We start from the raw sequence: 21,046 nt of genomic DNA on the forward strand, positions 1-21,046 counted from the left end.
CTTGTGTTGGAAGTCACTCTGGATAACAGTGTCTGCTAAATGAATGTAGTATAATGTAAACCAAGTGGCATGAAAGCCAGCAAAGGCAATTCATATGAAGACTGAGGGCCTGTTACAAAAACAAGGAGGTCTAACAACAGCTTGGCTGTAGTCCATAAAATAGCAGACTCTTGTAAAGAATTGTGATTTGTGTCAAACAGAGCTTTCTGCCAGAGAAAACTACATTAATAACCACTGAGGCATCAAAAGAATTTGATGTTTACACAACATGAGAGTAAGCTAATCCTACGCATCATTTCGCAACACGGTGAGGAACCAGGTGAAAGGCTACTGAAGTAATGTCAAATGTGAACTGAATACCGGTCTGTCATGAAGGCTCTCTGCAATTAATTGCTATGAAGTCATTTACATTACATTATTATTTAGCAGATGCTGTTATCCAGAGTGATTGACACAGGCTACAATTTTTACATCCATTTATACAGCTGGATATTTACAGAGGCGAATTTGGGTTGAGTACTTTACCCAAGGGTGCAGCAGCAGTGCCCCAGTGGGGGATCAAAACAGCAACCTCTCAGTTACAAGTCCTGCTCCTTACCACTATGTTACACTACCGTCCATTTAGCTGGAAATTTTCTGTTTGAGGATTGAGGAATAACTATTTTAGGGGTCTTGTGGATGTTACAAACTCAAAACACTGGTTTAATTGAGTATCAGTAACTTACTTCTTCCCTGTTCTCTAATATGATGTACTTTGTCCCCCAGACATACTGATACTTTTTTTGTCTTTAAGGAAACAAAACATATCTGTGAAATCTATCTAAAAATCTATCCAAATCAGTGATGCCACACTTAGGCTCAGTATAGAAATAAACAGATGGGTAACATGCTGCACCTTTGCTCTCTCCATGGGCATCATAGCGGTAAGAAAAAGGGCTTATAACCAAAAGGTTGCCAGTTCAACCCCCCACTGGGGCACTGCTGCTGCACCCTTGGGCAAGGTACTTAACCCACATTTGCCTCAGTAAATATCCAGCTGTATAAATGGATAAAACTATAACATAAGTCACTCTGGATAAGGGCATCTGTTAAATGACAGTAATGTAATGTGGTGGTCACCTGCCCCTCCCCCACAAGCAAACTTTGCAGTTAGGTTTTAAATGATCAATTTAATGCAGTGTTACATTTTCATTACCACATTTTTAAAATTATTTTTGGGTTTGGCCTCTTGTTGGGAGGACTAGGTTCCATCCAGGGTGTGCCTTCAGTAGAAAAAGTATGACACATGAAACAATCTCGAAGAGGGGTGTCAGTAATCATCTCACCTTCCTGTGGATTAAAGTCTGTGTTCAGCTGTGAAACCTACACAGAAGCAGCTTGTTCCGCATACGGCGGGTGCAAGCGCTCCGTTTCCACTGCAACCACAAGAAACGAGGCAAGCACTGAACTTACAGTCAGGTGAGGGGTGACTTTAGCTACACGATCAATCACACTGGTTTCAGAAATGACCAGCGTAAGGGGTAAGATTAAATTTTTATTTAGATAGAAACTTAGCTCCAAATGGGACAAATTCCACTGGTAACAAATGATGATGCTTTGTGGACACTGTGTTACCCCTCACATTCAACTATGAACCCGTGGGTAGCAACATGCTTAACGATAGCTGTGAACACTGTGCCTTAAAGAAAGACCCAGTAAGCCAGCCACAGGAGCAGGAGTGCTAAACAAAGTACTTACAAAACACCCTTCCTTTCCCCTGCCTTTCCCTATACAAGTTCGCTCATTTTGACTCATTTCTTACAGTATTGCATCACTTATCGGTTTGAATGATACTCTCACTCGGTTATTATTAGCGTCACTATTATTTATGAGCATTTCTGTACCTTTAACACAGCATTTCTCTTCAGTGTGAATACTGTGGGAAGCATGCCATTTGGTGCTGAATGGGAGTGCCCTCATTGCCAAAATAACTGTTTATTCAGTGGTACAGACCACCTGTATCTTATGGCAAATTGGACTGACACTTTTTCTAGCTTCACATTTGTTATGCTTTTTGTCAATTTAACTAAATGTTACTTGTGTATGTGGCAGACTTACAGCATTTCTTTGAAGCTTTCCATGCTCAACACTGTGCATGTGTGTGAAATGCATAATTTCCATAAACAGCAGCACACAGTAACATACTACATACCTGATATCTGTACTCAAATGACAACCAGAAATCAAATCCTTACAACTTTTATGAACATCAGGTAGCCAGGAAAAAGATTACAAAAATAGATTATATCATCAATAGTGAAATCTATGGTTTCTCCCCCATACAAATCAATAAAACCAGATCCTTAATAAATAAAACCAAAATAAAATTATCAATTAAAATAAATTTGTAAGAAAATATTTAAGCAAAATATATATCTTGGCACTGAATACTTCAAAAATAATTCTGAAATGTTTAAAACCTACAAACTAGCAAGACAAGTTACTTCTTGAGAAAACATTGTGGATTGCAGCCAAAAAAGTGCCTACATACAATTCTTACACAAATTCTTATACAAATCTCAGGCATAAAACTCAATTTACTTTCAAAAACATCTTATGAAAAAGAATTAGCTGTTGATGCATTTGATTTCCATGCCCAAAACCATTTTCATACAACAGAAGCAACAAACTGTCTCAGAGAATGGCTTTGCTAATCTGTCAGTTTCTGGTTTAAATCAAGTAAACATAACCACAAAAATGCGATAATTGATTTTGCCCACTTATAACCTGGCTATAACCTGTTACTATGCATACTATTAAAAAATGTGCCCATAATGGTCCTATAAACAGATTCATGTTCTCTCTTACCATTTTTTACCATTATTTTTGCCCTCTTGATCACAAAACCACTTCCCCTTTTGTCTACACAATCCCCATAACTTCATGTCTAACTTGCATTTTCCAGCTCTTCTGTGTATCCCCATGAAAACCCTCCACAGAACTACTCCATGAAATACTATTCAGGGATATGTTGTCAATTTTAATAAATGTTTTTTTTTCCCAGACATTAAGCAGAGATTATTTCTAATGCTAAACTGAAAAATACACTACAAGCAAAAGCCTTCTCTTTCAGTTTTCTAACAGGTGTCTGGCATTATGCAACAGATCAGGCTCTCCCATAAAAGACATGCATGTGCACGCACACACGCACAATTATATACTGTAAGAGACAGATGCTTTAATCTCCAAACAAAGAAAACAAAGTAAATCACATTTATAATATACAAATAAATTAATCGGACAACAAACTTTATAGGCCTAGGTGATGTCAATTATAATATTGCTATATTATATACAGAAGGAGGGGGCTGAGAGTGTTGATAGAGTGGGGTACGTACTTTACTTCAAAAAAAAAAAAAAAAGCCCATAATTCCCTGGGGCAAATAAAAAAAATGTACTGGGTAAGTGCAAATGCCCAATGACTTAGAACAGCTGGCTGGCTGGCTGTAACCAGCTGAGCTGTATACTATAGCTAGACAGCGAGTCACTTTCTATAGCACAAAATGGCTTTCAGCAAGAAAAGTTTAACCAACCTGGATTCACGTCCAGCCAGAGTCTGGGCATGCAGATACTGCTAACACAGAGTCGCCACTGCCAAATCCAGCTTGGCCGACTCGCCAGACCTGCTTGCGTCACGCTGCAATATATTTATTGCTGACATCAGCTCTGCAGCTCTGAATTTACAACATAAATAACCAGCAAAGTCTGACACAATGACTGCGTAGCTAGCAAATGTAACCGCCAATACCAGTAAATTAGCTGGCTAGCTAACACTGAGCCAGCTTACCTTAGCTAACTCGGAACAGCCGGCTGGACACCTAGCAAACCAGCTATACTGGCTAACGTTACGTTTTCTCTCATAAAAGGCACAGTCTGCACCGTATTTGTGGTACAATTCGCACACATTCTGATGCCGCGTGGGCAGGCAGCTAAGCCAGACTGGGCAGTGACATCAGCCCTGAAGGGTCCCTGACATGAGCTTTCAACTGGGAGGATGAGGCAAGTGCAGTGATAACAGTATACGTGCCTTTTATAAAAAAAAAAAAAAAATCACTAAAATTATTATTAAGGAGGGTTTGTACAATGCACAGAACACAGAACCTGGAAAGCCACAACAACCCAAGTCCAATTAATCTCTGCCCGGGGAGATCAAATCGAAAAGCAAACACACAGGTGATCAAAATTATAACAATTACGCACTTTATATTACAGATAAAATATGCCATATTCGGGCATGTAAGAAGCTTAATGTTGAACCCTGACTGACTCATTTTCAACAATACCTAATTGTCATTGTGAGCACTGTCCTTTTCATATCCATTCCCCTACCCACTCCTACCCAGTCTCCACCAGGAAGACGAGCATCAGCTTCGTTCAGTTTAAACTGCGAATGGAATAGGGTTTCAGTGTCTCCAACAGTGCTGATCGCTATGAGGGACTGCTAGCGACACACATGCGGAAACGCCCTCGCAACTTTTGCCATTAAGGGGCACCGTTTGTTGTTGCGTCTCTACCACACCAATTTGTCCTCCTCTCCCCGATTCACTGGCTCCTGCCCGTATGCTGCCGCTTCTGCGGCAGGCCCTTCAGAGATGTAGTGGTAAGCCAGGTAAACTCTGGAAGAATTACAGTCCCATGTAATTCACTCACTCGCACTGGGATACATATGTATAACGATTCTATACTATCAGCGTAGCATAGAGCAAATTCTCTTCTCTCTCTTTTCTTTTAGAAGTAATGATAGACCATAAATATTCAGTACAACGCAAAATGAAGCAGCTAAAGATTATGCTTAGAATTTTGTAATTTACGAGAGTGAAGGGGGAGAAGTGGGCTGTGGCGAGGGAGGGGAGTGATATACAATACTGCTAAAACCACTGCAAGGTTACACAGATATTGCAATATTCCTTAACAGCAGCTAATACCAACTTTCTCATCATGGGTACTTCCACGCTTCCATGCATTACAGCTGCTGAAATGGTTCCTCCTGAGAGCAAACAGCCACATTCTGGCCTTAATGTCTGACAAATACTGCACAGATACGGCACACATTCACCGATCTTGACAGAACGCGGATAGACTAACATACAGTAGAAGGCTTGGTGAGATATGACCCATCCATATGATTTAGCGATCGGCGAATCTGCGCAGCACTGACTTGAAAGGAAATATTAAAAAATTTAAAGGTCAAGGGGAGCCAGGTCTCCAAATTCACAGTCAAAGAGCTCACTGATGCCCTCGCCCTCCTCCAGCCCGAAGTGGTAGTCGTGCTCGTGAGGGGGGGAGAGGCTGATGAAGCTGTCCATGGGGAGCGAGCAGAGGTCCTCGGACGTCAGGTAATCCGAAGATGCCAGCAGCGAAAAATCGAAGGGGGGCATGGCTTCCAGGTTAGGGAACGCGTCTCTTTCGAAGAGCGTCTCTGCAGGGAGAGAGAGCGCGGCACAGGTGAGGGCAGGGTTCCTGCAAGGCTGCTGTGAGAGTGACGCATGTGATGAAGCTGGTCGATGCTTCTCACAAAAACAGAAGGTACAAGCTTACAAAAAAAAATAAATAAATAAAATACAAAGCAAAGAAACCCAGCCTTGGGTACAAGCACTACAGTCACCAGCTGCTTACAAAGGTGTGCTTCTGGCAGCAGCCACATACACCTGTATTTAATGTATCTTTGATTAAGCATGTGTGGCCAATTAACCAATGGCTGCTTTGCATGCACACAGATAATTACAATGACAACAGGCAGACAGCAACAATTAACAGGTTGGGACGTAACTGATGAAATGTGATCTGGTATTGGTAGGCATGATTCAGTCTGAAGACAAAGGGCCCTTAAACATTTAACATTTTAACAATTAAACAAAAACTAACTCCTTCACAGTACAGCAAGCCAAAGGTCCTGCCCTCTGTAAGCATGATGTGGCAAGGAAGTTAAACTCACCGGCTTCACTGTCCGGAGGCAGCGCTGATGTCACTTCTGGGTCTGGGCTGCACTGACCTTGCTCCAGGGCGCTCGGAGGAGACCGTGGGGGTGACGTCTGGCTGTCGGCTTTAGACAGGCTGTCGACGGTGAGAGGGCTGCAGGTCCCAGTGCTGTCCTCTGGGCAGAGGAAGACCTCAATCGGCCCCTGGGTGCTTTTCAGAGAGATCTTGTAACCCTGATAACAAAACAAACCATAAAGCAAGCCACAGTGGTAAAAAAAAAAGGATTGTTGCATGCAGGATTATAATCATCTGGTGTCACACAGAAACATCAAGGCGTAAACTACTCAGCTGATTGAAACGTATTAGTCTGGATACATGTACAAAGCTCAAATGTTAGTCATTACATCACAAAACCCTGGCTGACCTATGCACTTTGCCATCTATGTATACACCCTGACATTCACCAAAGCAATGCAGATTAAGCGGCTGAAGTGTAAAACCACACTGTCCATTCCTAGGCAAAAAGCTACGTTGTTCTGGTTGTAATGCTGGTCCAATAACACCACCCTGAATCAGATTCACCTGCTAGCCGGAGAGGAGAGAGAGAGACATACACCTGTGACCTCATAACCCAGCAGAACCGGTCCCGGCCCTTACCTCGGAGGGGTCCAGCACCTGCATCTGGGTCTGCGGAGGGGCCCGGATCACCATGACGAGCTGGTCGGGCGGGTCCACTGTGCTCTGCAGGTCCTCGCACATCACGTAAGAAAGCGTGGGAGTCATCAAGGGCCAACAGACAGCTAAGCAAGTGCAGAAGCGATTAAATGCCTAGTGAGCTGGACCGTCTGCAGGGTGCGCTGCATGTAATACTTCTATCTACAGGATACACCAGGGGTGTCCAAACCTCTCCTGGAGGGCCACTTGTCCTGCATGTTTCAGCTTGTTATTCAGTAGCTTCGGGAGTTCGTAACAAATTGATCATTTGAATCAGCTGTGTTGGAGCAGGGAGAGATCTAAAACATGCATGACAAGTGGCCCTCCAGGAGAGGTTTGGACACCCCTGGGATACACTGTACTCAGTGCTCAAAGCTGACTTAATTCACTTACTTACCGTTGCTGTTATTATTATTATGATTATATGCATTTGTTTTTCTTAGACGGTAAAGGTGCTTGCAGCTCTTCACCTTTTAACATCACACACACATATGGCAAACTATCTGCTGGACCTGAGGATAGCCATCCTGCTGTATAACAGCAGAGTCTAGCAGGGATTTTTAGCGTTTAAACATTTTATGGTGTTTTGAGTAAAACCTCACCCCCAAAGTGATTTTTTTCACGATACTTCTGTTTCCACATATCCATTGTGTGAATGCAAAAGGAAGTCAGGTCACAATAGTGTAGAAGTGTATCCGCAAAGAACATGGACTTCCTTCTATATTATAAATTATTATTGTCATTTAGCAGGCTCTCTTACCAGAAGCAATTTACAATTTTATCCATTATAAGGTTGAATATTTACTAAGACAATTGTGGGCTAAGTGCCTTGTCCAAGGGTACAACAGCAGTGGCCTAGCAAGAACCAAGGACCATTCAGTTACAAGCCCTCCTCCTTACCATTATACCTTACTAGACAGTGGTTTTTGAGGTTTAAAGTTCTTTTGCAAGCTTCTCTGCGGTCAGACTATGTGAAAGCACCCTTAAACCCCTGATACGTCTCAGCCCCAAACGCAAAAGGATATTTCTTGTTCTGGGTGTCCTCTGTGAGGAGCCGTAGCTGCAGGTTGCACTTGGCGATGAGGTCGTCCAGCTCCCTCTCAGCCTGCTCCAGGTCCTGCACCTCCTTCTGCAGACTCTGGTAGCGCACCACAGAAACTCCGCCCACACCGCTGCCCCTGGAGGTAAAAAAACAGGATGGAGGAGAGGCCCAATCCTGTTCCTTTAAGGCTTCAGCCAATAGGCTCTCCAGTTCTCCCTGACAAAGCTTGGTTAGTTAACAAACCAAAAAATCGGTACTTCAGTTAAGGCAGCAATAATTATGTCAACCCAGCACTTAAGCGCTGGACTGCGGCCTAATGTCTTCAAACCACAAAGATATAAAAGCAGAACTTTATGCTCTGTTGAAACCACTAATACTCAATCCAGCTGTCTTAAAACCAGCAACAAGAACTAGGAAGAGGTGTAAAATTGCTTCAGTGACAACAAGTCTGTGAAGTAAGAAGTTAAAATTCTTGGGTAGAGAAAACACCAGCAGACACTGCAGCCCTAGAGGACCACGAATGAGGAGCTTTCATTCAGATGAAACGCTGTTTGTCAGTTCCATCCAAACAGGTTGGGCTTTGTCAGATTTTGCATCAAACGATTCTTTGATGAATTTCTGACAGCGTGATCTTTTGTCGTTCAAACGAGAATGGGTGGAGCCAATCGGGCTGACTGGCACTTGTGGGGCGGGGCCGGCGGCTCAGACTCACAGCCATTGGATGTGGTTCTTGGACTTCTTCGAGACGAGCTGGATGCCCTCCAGGACATTGGTGATGTCATAAATACGGCGCTTCTGCACCTTCAGGACCTGGGAGGCCCAGTTCAGGTCCACCACCCCATCAGGAGACCTTCCCAGGAGGTCCAGGAAGCGCTTGGTGGTGAGGTTCAGTGATGTGTCATAGCGCGACTTCTCCACAGCCTTCAGAACTGAGAGGCGAGAGAGCGGGATCAGAAACACGGAAGGCTGTGATGGTAGAGTACAATGAGGCAGAAAAATGAGAAATGCAGAATGAGATTTTGGCATAAACAGAAGACCATTATTTGGTGCACATCTCCTGTGTGCAACCTCACAATTTCCCTGGGGTTCATTTTTGAGTAATGTTCCTTATTTTGCAAAAAACTATTTTAAATGTGTTGTTGTACAAATTAAGAGGACACATGGACAGTATACTTTATTTTAAAAGAACAGCTTGAGGTGTGAAAATATCAAGTATATATTCTATATAAAAAAAACACTGGTGGTCTTACCCCAACATAAACATTCACAAGAATTACTTCCATTATTTACACAGGGACATGATCTCAATCATAATTTCCATCAGAAATCATATGCCCAGATACAGGGGACTGGGATTTTCTTTGGTGGACTTGCATTTACTCATTTAGCAGATGCTCTAACCCACAAAAGTGCATACAAAAAGGTTTGACTAAACAGAGATTACACTAATTTATAAGTGTCACAATCCGACAATAGGAGTCATTATATAACATACCACATTCTGTTATGTGCGATAGTAGGCGCAAGAGGAAGTCTGAGGATATAGCAAGTGTATTTGCGAATACAGTATGAACGTTCAGACTTCGGGGTTAGCTGAACTGAGGCGCAGCAGTTTGAGCAGATGAGTTTTCGGTCCACGGCAGAAGACAGTCGGGGAAGATGATGGGCAGCTCTTTTCTCTAGGCAGAGGTACCTCTCGGTTGTGCTGGTGAGACTGACGGCTCTCCACCAGTTTCTCCTCCAGGGCCTGGGCAAGAGCTGCTTACGTACTGGTGGTCACTGTCCAAGTTCAGCTTCCTTTTGACCTGACACACAGTTGGGGAAAAAAAAAAACAGACCTTAATGTATGAGCCAGAGGAAGAGATGCATCACAATAGATCTGACCCTCCAAGCCAAAAAAAATATAATTTAGACATGTTCATAATAGTGTTAACAATAGTGTTTACGTTACATTTACATTACATTTATTCGTTTGGCAGACGCCTTTATCCAAAGTGGCTTACAAGTGAGGCAGAGTACAACACAAGCACAAGCCATACTCGGAGTCACAATAATAGAAGTTCTGAATGACCTAGTTTCAATAGTTGGCCAGACGAGGTACAAGTTAGCTGGTAGAGACACAAGATCATTAAGCCATTAATTAATGCATCCCGGATACTACATAAGCACACGCAAGCTAGTGGGTCACACCCAGTGCTTCCAAAAATAGTTACAGCATGCGTTATGTACTGGGTCCTTTACCTATACTACATGAATAATTCCCCACAATCGTTCACAACGGCCCTGCTGTGAAAAACACACCCTACAATCCATGCCACATCTTCTCTCAGATTACAGAGAAGGGGGGTTATTACCGGTGGACGCCCCAAAGTCGGTTTCTGCTGCTCTTCCACGGGTTCAGGGCCTTGCGGCGTGGCGAACAACAGGATTTCCCCGTTGCTGCCATGGGCGGCGGAGACAATGTCCACATTACCCGGAGTGGAGATAATTACGATTTGGTGATCTTGGTTGAGATCTATGCTTCCAGAGCTCAGAAGGGATTCAAAGTCGACCAAAAGATCCTCCGAGGTCTGGCCACTTATCAGTGTATCTGACATTGCACAAAAATTGGTCAGACTTCAGCCGTCGTTAATACCGTGATGCTAAAATCCAACGCCTCATTTGATAACTACCTCCCTCCTTCACGTTTGTGATTCTGAGCATGTTGGCCGTTCCGATAGCTTGCTCTTGTCACGGTAAAAGGAAATACAGCTAATCCAGTTTTGTTTTCTACACTAGCTAGGTAGTGTATAACGTTATCTATCTGTCTGCTATATTCAAAGTCAGTAATGACCTAGGCAGCTGCAGTTAGTTACTATTGTTCACCTTGTCATCGACAGATTTAGCTAACCAAACTGCCTGCTAAGAAAACATGATTAACAACAGTTGCCTGATTAAGAAATATGCTGTCTTTCCTAAGTTTACCTGGCCATGTACCGCTAGCAGTTGGCTACGGAAATTGACCAGATTTGGCTAGTCTACTTGCAAACTATGCTGTCAGAAACTGTTAGCTAGCTATCTTGCTCCGGTTGCTTCCGCCCACCCACGGGAAAGGCCTAGCTAACTATCCGGCCACAATCCCTTTCAGTTTTATTTTGCTTTTGCATGGCTTTTCTCGTTCTTCTCTTCTTTCTGGCAGCTAACTTTAGTTTGCTAATCAAATTAACCAGCAGCATCAATACGTAGCAAGCGTCCTTGTCGCGTACTCAGCTACTTTTCCAAATTAAGAACAAAGCTAACGTTAGCCGAGACAGTTCTAATATTTCCTATGGCTTTGACTCCTGCATAAAAGACTAGTGCTCCCCTCAGTTGCATTTGTATGCCCAAAGACACAGATAGCTAGCTAGCTGTGTTTACAGATCCCAAATTTTTCTCCAGAAATCTCCAGAAGGCTGTTCTTCATCTGAGCCGTATGTCCGATCAAAAATGCCACTGCAAGTTGGCTGGCTAGCTAGTTAGCCAGCTCGCTAGTTGTTCCGCTATTGTCATTTTTCCAGCTGTTCGGAACAAGGAGCTGGAGTTTACGCGCCAAATCTTTTTTGCCGCGAAAGCTGCACGTGTCGCATCCCCGCGTATGGATTGGTTAAACTCTCCTGCTGGGATGACGAAATTGCAGGTTTCCGATTGGCTCGATTCAGTCCCAGTGCTTCCCCCTTTTTCCTAACCACTGAACTGTTCCCAAATCAGTGCGACACCCAGGCAGGACCAATAACGTACGTAGCCGTAGATACGTCATTGGTCAGGGCATGCCGGAAGAATTTGCGTAGTGATTACATGTGAGTGCATGAAGTAAACGAGAAGCTAGTTTCCCTGCCGGGCGCCTAGCAGGTCATGTTGCTCTTCTTTGACAGCAACAGGGTAATGAGGGTCATTGCGAGTACTGTGGTGTATTAGGCATTGTACGAGTTACAAATACAAGGCAACGAAACTAGTCGCACACAACTGAATAGCTATCGATTCATTGTATATGGATTATTTCCATAGGAACACGTGGCACCTTGAAATTGCGTTGAAGTGTATGTTTGCATTCGAGATGTGAACATTTGTGTTCGAGACATTTGTGTCGTAAATAAATATCAAAATCTAGAATTTTGCAGGCTTGCAGCACAACTTGATCGTAATGTACTAAATGTACTTAATGTTTATGCATTTATAATTTTCACGTTACTTTGTAAATTATACATAAGGTAACAAGCACGTTTTATGTTATCCTATTTTATTTTTAGTTAGTTCATTTATTGTGTTAAGGTGCCACTTCTGTTGAGTTCCTGGAGCAGCTGAAACCTAGAGGTTTCTGTTACCCTCAGCAGTTCAGCAAGTATGTAGACACTTACATTACAAGGGCTTACTTCGCCTTAGTTTTATAAATGTATGCAAAGCCCTATATAAACTCCCCTGAATCTGGTAAAATAAAGTGTTGTGATGTCTACCTGCTGCAGTTCCTGTACTTCATGGGTCTAGTTCAATCATGGCGACACTCACTGTTCAGTTAATGTACAGCTTGTCATTAAATGCACCAGAGAAGGTGGAGAGATGCTATTTTCAGCGACCGATAACAGATTCATGTATTTTGGTTACCCTTCAGTTGAATGACTGGTATTTTGTCACATGGTATGTACATACATTCGCTCTGGCTGCTCAACACAAACTGAATTATAAGTACCTAGGGCATAGTACCACAGAGTACAAGACACAGTTCAGTCAGATTATTGCACTAGTTTTTAAGGCATATTTGAACATTTTGCTTCAGATTCATCCTCAGGAAACACTCTGACGCAGCTTTTCTGTTGATCATCAAAATTAAATTAAGAGAACATTACTTTTCCATGCTCCTGAACAATGACTCTGGCCAGACTTTAAGTTAATGCCATCAAAGACATGGTGGGAGAGGTACACAATAAAACACCCATAAAACAAACACAATTCCTGCTCAAACTCCAGAATTAGACAAAAAGAACGATGGTGATACAACTACCCATATAATTAGAAAAAGTACAAATCATGTTTTTATCTGCACCCAAACACATAAATCACAGTCTTAACAGAATAATAATAAAAATAATGACAATGATAAAGGATTTGTGTTCTGCTCACACATAGACGCACATTAATTAAAACAGTAGTTTGCTATTGTGCCAGTAAATGGGTAGTGCTATAGAAGTTGTATTTTCAGGATGTGCTTGCTATTCACGCCTTGTTGCTGATATGACAGTACAGCAGCGTATCTCTGGAGGCTCACTGATTCTAACCCTCTCTCTTTTGTTGAGCAACGGTTTAATCAATGCATCTCTGAGCCAACTGCTAAAACTTCCTATGAGGGCTCAAGGTACTCTGCATGCAGACCGTATCTGGCATGTTGGGGTATCCAACTGGTCATGCATGTCGAAGAGTAACGAATGTTCTTAATGAAAAGTTCAGCTGCACTCCCATCTGTTTTCGGCAAAAAAAAAAATCATTTCAAACAGGCTTCACAGCACTATGATTGCCGGCATTTAGTGTGATTAGAATACACATGCTAAATTTCCAAAGAGCTGCTCCAAGATAAGGAGCATGGGACTATCCATAGCTTTACTTTACTTGGCTCCAGTCCTTGGCTTATTGTAGATGAGAAAGTCTGAGATGTCGTGCCACACGTTGCTGTCGTGGTAAAGATAGTTCATGGAGGACTGGAGTGATGGCTGCAGGGTGTGGGGGTGGTACTCAAACAGCCACAGGACGATGCCCCACACCAGAGTCGCAAACAGAGGGAAGGGATCTCTCTTGGGCTGGGGGATGTAGCCCTTTTCCACAGCCAATCGGGACAAGGCGAACAGAATTCGAGACAGCAAGTACATATTGATCTGCAGAGACAAGGAAAACGTATAAAAGATTTACTCAAAACAGGTACATTCATTTTGAGGCGCAGGAGGAAGTATATTTACTTCTCAAATATGTCAGGATTTAGGTCTTGAAATGGGTGATCGTTTAGTGACCAGAGCTCTCACCTGGCTGTTGATGTGGTTGTTGTCGCCGAACACCAGCCACCCTCCGATGCAAGCAGCAAGGAAGGAATGTGACTGGAGGCTCTTTCCCTGGATCCTTTCCTGCAAAGCCTGCAGCCCCTTGTATGTGAATACAAAGTAGGCCAGGTTGCGTGAGTGGGTGTATGTTGCCTGAGCGATGGCCTTCAGCTTGTCTCTCAGGCTGGGAAACAGCGGGAGGTGAGGAGAAAACAATATCATCTTTTTTTTTGATGCCGTCACTTCACACATGCATTTGATGACATTTTAATAATGATAAACATTTATGTTTCTTCCTTATGTTAGCATTAGAAATTGGCAAGCATAGACATTGTTTAAAAAAAATAAATAAAACATACCTCCCACTTTTAAACAGAAACGTCATCACAAGGGCGTGGGGCGCTCTTATCTTTGCTCCATATCTAAAGAGAGGTGGCACAATCAAAATACTCTTCAGTGATTGTTGTAAACACATCGTTAAATCATATTTTACCTGGGCAATAGTTTCCTTATGCAGCCTTGTAATGCTGGAATGTCATGCAAACAAATCTTGACAAATGACAAAGTATCAGTGGTCTTTTGCTGTGGGTAGTGTATACTTGTATTACTTGTTTTTTGGCGGATGGCATAGGCTACCTGACATCCAAATAGGCGACCACGATCGCTCCACATGTCGTCTGTTTAGATTACACCGTATGTTTTAACGAAATTAGTAAAGCATTTAACAACCATCGATTTTTCGAATGTAGTTGTCTAGCTAGGCAATGAACTCCATGACACTCCGTGACAAACTCCAGCTCTCCCTATGTTGAATACCCGATTAAGGCTAGCTAGCCGTTTTTACAAATGTGGGTTGCCAGTGTTATGTCATATTCAACGCAACTCGCGCTTCTGCATTAACGATATGCCACTGGAGATATGGTGACTAGTTCATATTACCAGTAACGTTACCATAAACTGTTCGGGTTCAGTGACAAAACATAGTTGTTGTGTATGTACGACCAGCGTCCTATCACTGATCTGAACGACCATGATTCTATATGGATTACTAGCTAATTTGTGTTAAGATAAAAAAAAACAATAATAATAATAACAGGTCAGCAGGATCAAGCTAGTAGTTTGTATACTATGACCCTAGTCCAACTCTGTGATTGTCTAACCTAGCTGCTAATGTTAGTTACCTGTAAAAGCGACTAGTTCACCCTTCTGTGGAATACGAAAAATAGCGAACGTAATACAAAATGTCAACACTCACACGGCTCCATTTCTGAATCCTTTAACAACGGCAAGAGCCACTTTGTACTTCTCTTGTTGAAGCAAATTGTTAATTGTATACAAAAGAGTTTTTAAATGCTCTGAGCCAGCCATTGTTGGAGGTTAATTACGGCGGTCTCCTTTCATGTAACACAACTTGAATAAAGATGGTTCATCTTACATCTCCCATCGTTTCGAACAATTTCCTTACAATATATGGTTCCTAGTACAATCATCTGAACGTGTGCCAGCAAAGTTGCTTTAAATTTGGGGGGTTCTGTTAATTCTACAAAACGGTAAACACCAACGAACACCAGCGAAACTTAATATGGTCGTGCAATTTAGAAGACTATTTCATTTTATAACCGAAATCCAACAGTTACTAAAATCTAGCAGTAAATTGCATGGTTTGGATGTCCAGTAGCCTTCGTACGTCCTCTGCTGGTTGTAGTTGCCTATGCACAAATTCTTTCCCGGGAAACCTGAAGATGCTTTAAACAGAAGAAGGTGAAAGGTAAAAATTAACAACGATATTTATGTTTTTTTTACGATAGTATATCCACACGTCCCTTTAGTTTGCAACCAAATGAAGAATGTTAAGACTTGGGACGTTTGTTTTTAAAAAGCTGCTTAACAAAAGCTTTTACAATAAGGACTGTAGTGCTATTTATCCACTAGCCTTTTTAGTTTGGTGAATCGCGATCAAAATCTGGACAGAAACACTGCAGATTAGTAAACTTAAGAATTTCGGGAACTGCAGCACTTTGACAAGAAATGCCTCTGGACTATATTCTGTCCAAACTCCACATATATAGGATAAGTTTTTTTTTTTTAAACTCCTCCCAGAGTTGTTAATTTTGTGTGATCTATCTAAGACAAATACTTGCAAATCTGTGAGATCTATGGTAACCAGTTAATGATGTTTCATCAATGATCAAGGTGCTGCTGGCTGAAATGGTATAGGAAAAAGGTAAGATTTTTGTGGAATCGTATCTTCTAAATTCATAATTAAGAGAGATTGACAACACTGTAAATTGAAGGGACTGGTTTTGATCAAACTAGCAGTAGAACAAAATCACTATAGGCAATAAAGGGGTGACGTGGAGAGTGGGAAAACAGGAAAACGGGATTGTGAAGTTAATCAGGATTACTGGATCTCCTTGTGAGTCTCAGGGCATATTGGGAATTAGGTTTCTGACCCCAGAATCACATGACCAGAATGCAACAGATGACCTCTGAAATCCTCTTTCAATAACTGGGCCTCACGAAAGGGGTAGACTATAAGCACAGAGTTTGAATACACAAGGCCTCAAGTGACCGAAACACAGAAAGGTCTTAATCAATGAGTGCCTCTACATTCCTCAGATGGTGTGCAAACTGCTGCTCTGGGATGGCGTTGTCCCTCCTTATCCAAAGGGAATGAATGAATGCTACAGCCAGGTTCACACTTTTATTGTCACTTAGCAGATGCTCTTATCCAGAGCAACTTACATGGGTTACAATTTTTGCATGTTATCCATTTATAGAGCGAGATATTTACTGAGGCAACTCTAAGTTAAGTACCTTGCCCAAGGGAACAGCATCAGTAGTGCCGCAGTGAGGAATTGAACCAGCAGCCTTTCGGTTATGAGCCTTCTTCCACTGTGCTGCACTGTTGGCCCTTTATATATCCAAACTTATATCCCTGGGCTTTTAATGGGGCAGACAGAGAGCCTAGACAACCACAAAACTAGGCCGTCCTATAGGTAGACAAATTTTGTGCACCCAGGTATCAGTGGTCATGGACTGAGTTTTTTTGGGGGGCAGATGCAGACAGACTCACTATTGAACAGGTGGGGGGGGGATGAGCTTGAGCTGCATCTTTTGTCAGTGTTGACAGTCAGCTCCTCCCTAAAACTTTGGGTTGCCCCCAAAATCAGGTTTCACAGCTGCATTCATTGGTGAAGAATTCTAAAGTGGTGGCACTTATACTGATTTTTGGAGGTCTGCTTTTTCCTCTAGCCCATTTTTTGTGAACCTTTGATATCCCTGATGATTCTAGTCTCTGACATGTGGATGACTAATCAAATCGGAACTTACTCAGATAAAAACAGAGAGAACATTAATGTAACCTTCATATTTTATTTCTTAAATCTCTAAACGGATTAACATTTTACACCAATTCTCTTTCTGTACAGATAAAACAGAGAAAGAAAAAAAATTAAATAGCATTTAAACCATTAACCCTCATTTACTAAAAGATTAGATACGTTACAAAAAAAAAAGAATTACAGCAAATTCCTTATTAACATGATTTACAGCACTCATTTAATATACAGAGGGGAAGTTAGTGTTAAGTTTCAAATAACATGTGGCCTCAAAGAGAATAATCTGTGATGCAACAAAATAATTTAATGTATAATGTATTTCCCTGGGATTTCATAAAATATGCCAACAAGGTTCTTCTGTGCACCTGCATTTCTTACAAGGTGCTTTCCTATTTGGACAAAGGTGGCAGAACAAATTCTGTTAAGATGATCATTGGACAGTGAGGTAATGCAATTTTTGGAAATTATAACACAGTGTATCTTATCTGGTAAGACAAATGTGTGCCTACAAACATACTACCAATTATGTGCCCTGGTAGCACGTAAGGACTGAGCAGGACACAGCATCAATCCACACGGAAAACTAAAGCTGAAACCATTGCAGTTTGCAGGACACGGCCCAGAGATAAAGGATCGCTGTGGAGAGATGAAATGACAAATGAATGCTGGTGTCCACTAATACGATTATATATTTCTTCAGGGCCTGGATTTAATCACCATCAGGTTTTCAAAACTCCAGCAGGCATTCACTCAGATTAGACACAATTTAAGAGGGAATATTTTATCAAATCCAGTGTTTTAAAGACCCACACGTACACACCTGCAGGTGTGCGTGCACGCCCGCACACCATTCAGGTCGTTCTGTTTTATAATGTGAAAATGTGTTCGTGTTTGTATTCCTACATTGAGATGTACCAAATCAGTTAAAATAATTTAACAGCCTCAACAAATCACTGTCAAGAAAAAAGTCATGTCTTTCAACGGTTAGATGGAGGCTTTTTGTGCCTGAGGCACACAAGTCACATTAGTTTACTGAATTAAATGTGTGAGAATGTGCACGCATGCATGCACACAGGCAAGCACATACACAATCCATTTGCCCCTCTCTCCCTGACAGTCATTGGTTGATTTGGCTTTGCTATCTGAGGGTACAAGTTATACAGGTTATAAGCTATTAACTGGACATTTTGCTTCTGATACTCCCAATAGTACAAAAAAAAAATAAATAACACGACTGACCCCAGTGAACACAAGCCTGAGAATACAAGAGATTGGAAGCCAAACAAATCTATGTGAAAAGGTAACAAGTCTACTGGTAGGACCAAATTTTACACATGCATGGCCTACAGGATGAGTGGCTCTCTAAAGAGGCTTTTTCACAGTATTGCCTTGTCAGACTCCAAATCTACTAGCGTTGCATTTGGTGGGATGCAGTCCACTGTGGCACCTTTCACTAAAATCATGTCTCATGTTATTTCACTTCACAAACAGGCAGTTCTGAGCATGTGGGATTCTGCAAACAACTTTCAATTCTTACCTTCCCGCTATTTTCTTAATACAGCAGTTAAAAGAAACATTACCCGGAGCAGATACCGCAGTGCCCAGATACACTATTCTAAACTCGTATTTGACAAACATGGAAACACACCACAGCAATAACACAACCAGGCCCTATAAAACTAGGGTCACTGTTCTTGCACCTGTTTATTTCAAACGTGTTCTAAAAAATATAGGGCAAAACGTGTTTGGCTGTTTTTGTTTTATGTTACATCTTAACAGACGTATTAAATTGTGACTAAAACTTGAATTAGGACAAACCTCAAGGGTGCAGGTTTACCTGCACTGCTAAATATCATGTAAGGTAAGCTACAAGATCCCTATAACAAACTGTGTTAAAATGAATATAAAAATGTTGAAGTACAAACACACTTAAATTAGACTCATTCTGATGTATGCAGGTGTGCTTGGCGTGTTCATTAAAACCTATTGGACTAAATGTTTTAAGTTAGAATTCACTAGTGGGCAGAATTTATACTGTAGTACCCAACCTGTCCATTTTCACTGGTTAATTCTCTCACATTTACAACCTGCTGTTATCTTACTATGAGCAGAACAGCCTTTCATCCTAACACTTGCTGTCTGAGCGTGTGCATCCCCATAAGGGGCTTCCTTTACAGCAGGTGATTTTATCTTTTAAAGTGCTTTTTCTACATAAAAGGATGTTACAGTAAAGGGTTGCAGTTTAAACAGTTAACTGTAATCGTGGCTGCTTCAGTAACAGCTCCACTGTTAAAATTTGGTCAGAACTAATTAGGCTGCTTGCAATTTAGTTAGTGAGTTGGGACCAAAACTCTGACAAATTGGAGAAGTACAGTGAAGGAATAAAACCTGGCTATGAAAATATAGTCACATCTGTCTTTAAACATTCAATGAAAAACAGACAGACACATTAGCGGTGTTTAAACACAGAGGTGGAACATATTTTGTATCCTTATTAGAAATGAAAAAGTTTAGGCACTGATTCAAACAGAACAGCAAGAGGTAAACGCTGCAGATGATCCAGGAGGAAAAAAAAAGTCCACTTTAAATTAGTCGTAAAAACAATATATGGTTTACTCACAAAACCACCTCTGATTCACGTTTGCCTAGAAGACAACCTTCGTAATTATCGTACAGTCTGTGCGCGGTCACTCTGATGGGAACTGGGAGATTACGGTGTGCTCCTCTCAGGCTCTTGGGATCACAGGTTAACATCATGCACGACGTCAAGATCAGAAGTGATTCTGCAGTGTGCACGTAAGGTAACGGGCCTTCGGCGAAAGCCCTCAGGTGTCTGCCGCGTACCGGAGCTCTGCCAGGTGAGGAGCAGAACAGGTGGGAGGCGGAGGTCTGCCATCCTCCCCATCCCGACGGGTTTCCATGGTAGCAGACCAGGCAGGGGAGTGGCAGGTCGGCGAAAGCGCCTCCTGGTCTTGGGAGTGGGCCTGATCACCAAGGAGACCAGGTTTCACCTCTCGCAGCTGCAGACAACAGCTGTCTGCAAGCAGCCCGCGTGTACAAGCCCCTGTCAGCGCAACGTGGAGAACACACAGAAAAGGTCAAACCAAGAACAAACAGCCGCTGCGGGGGACGAAAAGGAGGGGGCGCGGCCGCTCCCCATCACTCCTGTCCAAAGCCTTCGGTTTCCTCAATGGCAAACATCAGTTTCTCTTTCAGCTGCTCGTAGCTTCGGTAGGGCGGCAGATCCAATCGATTGAAGCTGGTGTCGAGCAATGGGGGAGAAAAGGAACAATTTGGAGTGAAAATATGTACAGGTAAAAGGGAAATGTCAAAACAAAGACTGGCCCAAAAAAAAAAAAAAAATCACTGCCAACTGCCGATAATTCCTGCCAGAAACCCAGAAACAAATAAATCCCCCCAACAGCAGGACTCTGCTGAACCCCTGCTCAATGACAAGTGATAAATCGTATGCACTCTGACACAAAAGGACTTTAATAGTTTGAACTCATGGCACCGGAAGGTGTACAATAATTTTATTCAGCGCAACTTACCAGGTGTGACTTCTGGGCAGCCAGTTCTCCTTACCCACTTTCTCAATGCAAAACTTCTGAGGCCCGTTGCTCCCTGCAGGGGAAAAAAAACGAGCCAATCAGAGAGAGAAGCTCTGCAGACCGGTGCTGCTGATTCGTTGCACTGTCCGGGGTGTCGGGTTACGGAAGGAACAGCTCCCTCCAGCTCTTACCCATCAGGTCAGCGAAGCCCCCGACGGGCAGGCGGCAGGTGCCCGTCACGAACTGCAGCAGCCGCATCCTCTTCTCATTGTCCATTTCCTTAATGAGCTGCAGAGCCACAGCGAACCCATTAGCAAATACGATTAAAACAGAAAAACTGATAAATGAATGTCGCTTTTTTTTTAGTACCGTCTATGGACAGTGCTTTTCGTTTGCTGCTCT

General features: G+C 42.4%; 3 protein-coding genes across 3 annotated transcripts in view; all 3 read right to left on the reverse strand.

The window, feature by feature from the left end:
• Positions 1-4,865: 4,865 nt before the first annotated feature.
• LOC118779660 (transcription factor E2F1-like) lies at positions 4,866-11,335 on the reverse strand. The gene is made up of 7 exons (XM_036531840.1): positions 10,069-11,335; positions 9,408-9,519; positions 8,427-8,643; positions 7,698-7,850; positions 6,616-6,730; positions 5,975-6,191; positions 4,866-5,458 (listed from the first exon to the last, which is right to left on the reverse strand). The coding sequence occupies exons 1-7, from the start codon at positions 10,309-10,311 to the stop codon at positions 5,220-5,222; spliced, it is 1,296 nt and encodes a 431-aa protein (XP_036387733.1). The 5' UTR covers positions 10,312-11,335; the 3' UTR covers positions 4,866-5,219.
• Positions 11,336-12,387: 1,052 nt separating this feature from the next.
• Positions 12,388-15,157, reverse strand: pxmp4 (peroxisomal membrane protein 4). The gene is made up of 4 exons (XM_036532081.1): positions 15,008-15,157; positions 14,112-14,174; positions 13,738-13,936; positions 12,388-13,593 (listed from the first exon to the last, which is right to left on the reverse strand). Exons 1-4 carry the CDS (start codon positions 15,118-15,120, stop codon positions 13,327-13,329), a joined length of 642 nt encoding a protein of 213 aa, XP_036387974.1. The 5' UTR covers positions 15,121-15,157; the 3' UTR covers positions 12,388-13,326.
• Positions 15,158-17,314: 2,157 nt separating this feature from the next.
• LOC118779043 (E3 ubiquitin-protein ligase Itchy-like) overlaps positions 17,315-21,046 on the reverse strand; it is a 29,585-nt gene continuing 25,853 nt past the window's right edge. Inside the window, exons 22-24 of the mRNA XM_036530900.1 lie at positions 20,836-20,932; positions 20,645-20,717; positions 17,315-20,352 (exon numbers count right to left, since the gene is read on the reverse strand). Coding sequence (XP_036386793.1) covers positions 20,253-20,352; positions 20,645-20,717; positions 20,836-20,932 — 270 coding nt within the window. The 3' untranslated portion in view covers positions 17,315-20,252. The remainder of the gene's footprint in view (positions 20,353-20,644; positions 20,718-20,835; positions 20,933-21,046) is intronic.

The sequence above is a fragment of the Megalops cyprinoides genome, chromosome 6, assembly GCF_013368585.1.
Source record: "Megalops cyprinoides isolate fMegCyp1 chromosome 6, fMegCyp1.pri, whole genome shotgun sequence".
Lineage (NCBI taxonomy): Eukaryota > Metazoa > Chordata > Actinopteri > Elopiformes > Megalopidae > Megalops > Megalops cyprinoides.

What these genes read in the sequence shown, in the direction of transcription:
- LOC118779660 (XM_036531840.1), bottom strand. Translation starts at nt 10,311, where the DNA reads ATGTCAGATACACTGATAAGTGGCCAGACCTCGGAGGATCTTTTGGTC. An exon ending in AAGAACCACATCCAATGGCT is followed by an intron (nt 7,851 to 8,426) that starts GTGAGTCTGAGC and finishes TTTTACCTCCAG; the next exon opens with GGGCAGCGGTGTGGGCGGAG. An exon ending in AGGTGCTGGACCCCTCCGAG is followed by an intron (nt 6,192 to 6,615) that starts GTAAGGGCCGGG and finishes TTTTGTTATCAG; the next exon opens with GGTTACAAGATCTCTCTGAA.
- pxmp4 (XM_036532081.1), bottom strand. Translation starts at nt 15,120, where the DNA reads ATGGCTGGCTCAGAGCATTTAAAAACTCTTTTGTATACAATTAACAAT. An exon ending in GGATTCAGAAATGGAGCCGT is followed by an intron (nt 14,175 to 15,007) that starts GTGAGTGTTGAC and finishes ACCTCTCTTTAG; the next exon opens with ATATGGAGCAAAGATAAGAG. An exon ending in TTTCTGTTTAAAAGTGGGAG is followed by an intron (nt 13,937 to 14,111) that starts GTATGTTTTATT and finishes GCTGTTTCCCAG; the next exon opens with CCTGAGAGACAAGCTGAAGG.